This window comes from Tachypleus tridentatus, chromosome 7 (genome assembly GCF_004210375.1).
Source record: "Tachypleus tridentatus isolate NWPU-2018 chromosome 7, ASM421037v1, whole genome shotgun sequence".
NCBI classification, from domain to species: Eukaryota; Metazoa; Arthropoda; class Merostomata; order Xiphosura; family Limulidae; genus Tachypleus; species Tachypleus tridentatus.
Window position 1 is genome coordinate 142,211,823 of NC_134831.1, and position 4,647 is coordinate 142,216,469.

General features: G+C 35.0%; 1 protein-coding gene across 2 annotated transcripts; it reads right to left on the reverse strand.

Moving 5' to 3' along the window:
* Positions 1-648: 648 nt before the first annotated feature.
* On the reverse strand, positions 649-2,035 carry LOC143256775 (uncharacterized). 2 transcript variants are annotated; one of them, XM_076514427.1, is made up of 3 exons: positions 1,884-2,035; positions 1,504-1,575; positions 649-1,413 (listed from the first exon to the last, which is right to left on the reverse strand). In XM_076514427.1, the coding sequence occupies exons 1-3, from the start codon at positions 1,893-1,895 to the stop codon at positions 802-804; spliced, it is 696 nt and encodes a 231-aa protein (XP_076370542.1). In that variant the 5' UTR covers positions 1,896-2,035; the 3' UTR covers positions 649-801. The 2 variants fall into 2 exon arrangements, with proteins under 2 accessions (XP_076370542.1, XP_076370541.1); XM_076514426.1 differs by having other exon boundaries at positions 649-1,575; positions 1,884-2,032.
* Positions 2,036-4,647: the final 2,612 nt, after the last annotated feature.

A 4,647-nucleotide genomic window follows, 5' to 3' on the forward strand; every position in this document is an offset into this window, starting at 1 on the left:
TGTATTGTTTCGTTTCAGATCGTCCCTGTAGTTGTCATTAAAAGAAATGCTTCAAAAAGAATGTTTGCTTCAAATGTCGCCATGAAAATGGATCGCAACCACACCTTTTTAAGGTGATTTAGCTCCAAAGTTGAATTTTTTTAGACATATTTTTACATATATTAACTAAAAAATAAAAAGTTTATACAGGCTAACCTACTCTTCGGTTTTTCACTAATTTAACTGATTTCTGGCGCCATCTATACATTCAACTTTTAAATTATATATAACTGTAGTAAACCTAAATTTTTGTTGTATTTATCACAAAACTATACACTGTGCTGTCTGCGCTCTGCCTGTTACAGGAAATCAAACCTCAGATTCCAGTATCGTAAGTCTATAACATAACGCTAACCCACCTGCTACGTGAAGAATCTAGATTATCTGATAAGTTTGTTAAGGTTCAGTACTAAAGAACATCCGATACGAAAGCTAATGAAAAGTTACATTCCTTTAAAGAAATTAGGATTATATGCACGCTTTTAACAGGATTCCTCTATCATTTTTTTTTACTTTTTGGTACTTTAAACTTGAGTTTGTATCGGCTGTTACATTTACTTAACATTTACCTTTCACGAGGTTAGTTGCTGAACATTTAAGAAAGACAACTCGGCTCAATCATTTATTGAAAAAAAATATATATTTATCACAATTTTAAATATAAATCACTTTCACTCTCTTTATATATAGAGAGATATATATTTGGAATACGGTTAATTTTTGATTATGTAATTCAATAAATTAACTTCTTTGGTAAAGTATTTAGTGTATCAGAGCTTTAGCAAAACCAAGACCATGGCCGTATCCCAAACCGTGGGCACCAGCGTATCTGTATCCATAGGGAGCGGGTAAACCCAGTCCATAAGCTCCAGCATAGCCGTGTCCAGCGTATCCTAGACCTGCATGAGCTAAACCAATACCATGGCCGTGGTTGATTCTAGAGACAGAGGAACTCACTCGTCCGGCTGGGGCACCTCGCAAAATTAAACCTTCTTTAGCGGCAGCAGCTCCCTGTGCGGAGGCAAAGGCACCCTGGGCAGCACCGATGGCACCAGTTGGATCTCCGGCAGCAACTCCATGGGGAGCGACAGCACCATGAGCGACGACGGCAGGACCAACAGCACTATGTGCGAATGCTCCATGTGTAACAGAAGATGGACCAACAAATCCATGGGAAATGGCACCATGAGCCACTGCAGCTGGAGCAATAACACCGTGAGATATGGCACCATGAGCGACGGCGGCTGGAGCAATAACACCGTGAGATATGGCACCATGAGCGACGGCGGCTGGAGCAATAACACCGTGAGATACAACACCATGGGCGACAGCAGCTGGAGCAACTAGACCATGACCAATGGTACCGTGAGCGACAGCAGCTGGGGCAACTAGACCATGACCAATGGTACCGTGAGCGACAGCAGCTGGGGCAACTAGACCATGACCAATGGTACCGTGAGCGATGGCTGCTCCAAAGGGTGCTGTCAGAAATCCAGCATGAGTGTAGGCCAAGAGACCGAAGAAAATGGCGGCAATCTAAAAGAAAAGAAAAAGACAGCTTTCACAGAAGTTTCCTATACTAAAAAATACTATACCATCACCAGCTATGTTTGATATTTCTAAAGAAAAAACAGTTGATCAAATACTTAATAATACACAAAGATAGTATCCCTATGGAAAGTTCCTTATCTAAAAAATGGACGCATTTCAAGATTTTTATTTAGAAAAATAAATTATATTTCTTATTCACACGTATATGTCTAAAACGACAAAAACCTATTAAAATTGCATAAATAGAACTCATTTTACTTCACAAATCTTATATTATTCTACGAGATACCCACCAATGTATTCATGTTTTCAAGCTGGTTGGTGTGAGATAACTGATACGAAGAGCCCAGGTAAGCCCTCTTTTATACCTCCACTCGTGACGTCAAACTGCTCTAAATATAATGCCTTTCATTGAATTTTTCACAGACAAATGTTAATGTCAGTAGAATGGGTTTTACCGGATATAAGTCGAAAGAAAAACACGTTATGTTACAAATATGTAGAAGTGGGTGGCGTATTTTAATATTAAAGAAAACCTGATCACCTATTAAACTCACTATGAGTTATAAAAAAGCACATAAACCTGTATATAAAAACTAACCTGACTAGACTTCCTTGAGTAAAAATCTCCTGACAAAGTCAAACAGCATAAAACACCATATGCTGGTAATATCAGCTAACATTTATCAAGGTAAGAGACTATTGTGTGTAAGTACTGAATCTCACGATTCTACGAATTGGACCTGAGGACCAAGACGAGATGCTATCTATTGACTATGTTCCTTGTGTTTATCTGTAGGTGCATATTAAATGTGACAGTTACTTCTTTTATTTTGTTTAAAAAGTTACATCGACTGTCTTTTCTTATGTTAATAATTTAAAACTTATAGTAGTTAAACATAAATATTAAGGTTATCGCACTTGGGTACTGTGCTTGTACAACTACACATGAGGTTACGTTCAGGATGAAAATTCCAAATACATTTATGAACACAAATAATATCTAAGGATTTAATAATTTTGTTTACATCAAGTAGGAGACACTTAACACGGTATGTGAATACTATTTGTACATGTTGTGGCAGTTAGAAACCTTATACTGTTTACTATATAATACTTTGATTGCTCTTCGTCTGGTTCTATTCCTACATCTGTATTTTTATCTCAAATTCTCTTGGTTGAATATACAATGAAAAATGAGTAGGCACTACGAACTGTGAACAGTAAAACTTTGATTTATTTATAACACTTTATAATATATAGTTCACACCCTCTACTTGTGTTTCTGTTTTGTTTTTGTTCTTTTCTCTTACTACATGGTTGACTCGAGTGTAATGAAAGAGTGAAATTATATGAAAAGTTTTAAAATATAATTTCAACATCAATATATAAACGTTCAGAGCTGTTTTTTCTTATCTACGACTTAGTGGGGGAATAAAAACACGCAATACCGGTTTGTAGCATGAGTCAGAAGGGAGTGGTTACGTTAAAACGTGACATTACACTAATTTTAACCGATATTCGGTAAGTATCAGAGATAGTTTGTGTGGTCAAGGACAAACATGAGACAACTAACGTTAAACAAATAAGAATTTATTACGAGGATTTTCAGAGCCGTGTAGCTCAAACAATGTATTAGACACAACTCATGCCTCCTTTTGTGGTTGGTCAAGGGCAGGATTATTTAGAACAGATAAACAAAAACTATCAGGTAAGGCGAGCACAGTTACATATTTTACGAACGTTCATTTCAAATAGATCAGCACATATAACGAGTAAGCTTAGTAGAGCAGTAAATTCTATTTAAAAATGTTACGATGTGTTTGTACATTCAAACTCTATTGAGTATGTTTCATTATCTACAATTAGAATAATTAATCAGCAGTAATATATGTAGAATATTTTTGCTTGGATATGAAACACATTTATTACAATATTGTTTAAATTATTAATTTAAAGAGAGAGACATACAGAAACAATTAACTTAGCTTAATATGAAAATCCAATTGCAAACAAGCAAGGTTAAGTTATGCTCTGTGCAAAGAAAAAGAAAAAAAATCATTCTTTTTCATAATAATTGTAAAGTTTTAACCACATTCTTCACTAACATCATAATATTCGTACTAAAATATTCAGTCTTTTTTTAAACTTCCGTGAACATAATATAATATACTCATAATAACTATAAAACTGTATTATACTTCTATGCCTAAGTTTTATACTATTTAAGACTTAAAATATGTTAAAATATCTTTTTTATCAACATGACAGAAAATACTTTTTCTCATCTTATTCCTATCCACTACAATAGATTTTACCTTAAAAAAATGTATAACATTTTATTCCTCATCAGCATGCTAAATAACATTCAGGTTCAAATGTTTCACTTTAGGAAAAACAATTATACCACAATATCTTCCTATGAATGATGAGTACACTAAATACAATAATTGTAAAAATTGTAAGCTTTTAATTTGTTTCAGTTTCATATATTTGCTTTAAAACAATCTTCTCAGATGTATTTTTCTATGTTTGGAATTTCGCGCAAAGATACACGAGGGCTATCTGCGCTAGCCGTCCCTAATTTAGAGTATAAGACTAGAGGAAAAGCAGCTAATCATCATCACCCACCGCCAACTTTTGGGCTACTCTTTAACCAACGAATAGTGGGATTGACTGTAAAATTATAAAGCTTCCACCGTTGAAAGGGCGAGCATGTTTGCTATGACGGAAACTTGATTCTGCGAACTTCAGATTATGATTCCAATGCCCCAAACACAAAGCCATGACTGGCCCTCACTGAGATGTATCTCTTGCCTTTTCGAGATATGATTTTTTAAAACAGTAAAAAACGATTTCTTTAGTTGATGCATTAAGCTGTTCTCCAAGACTGTAGTTAATAGAAATTGAAGTTAATTAGAGCATTTAAGCTTAGTACAAGACCAAGTGAGATTCCATTCCTCTAAATGGAAACAGCACATAGTCTAATGTGTTTGGAGTGTAAGAGCATCACCTAATGAATATTGATCTTAGTGATACGTGTACTTGACGCTACCT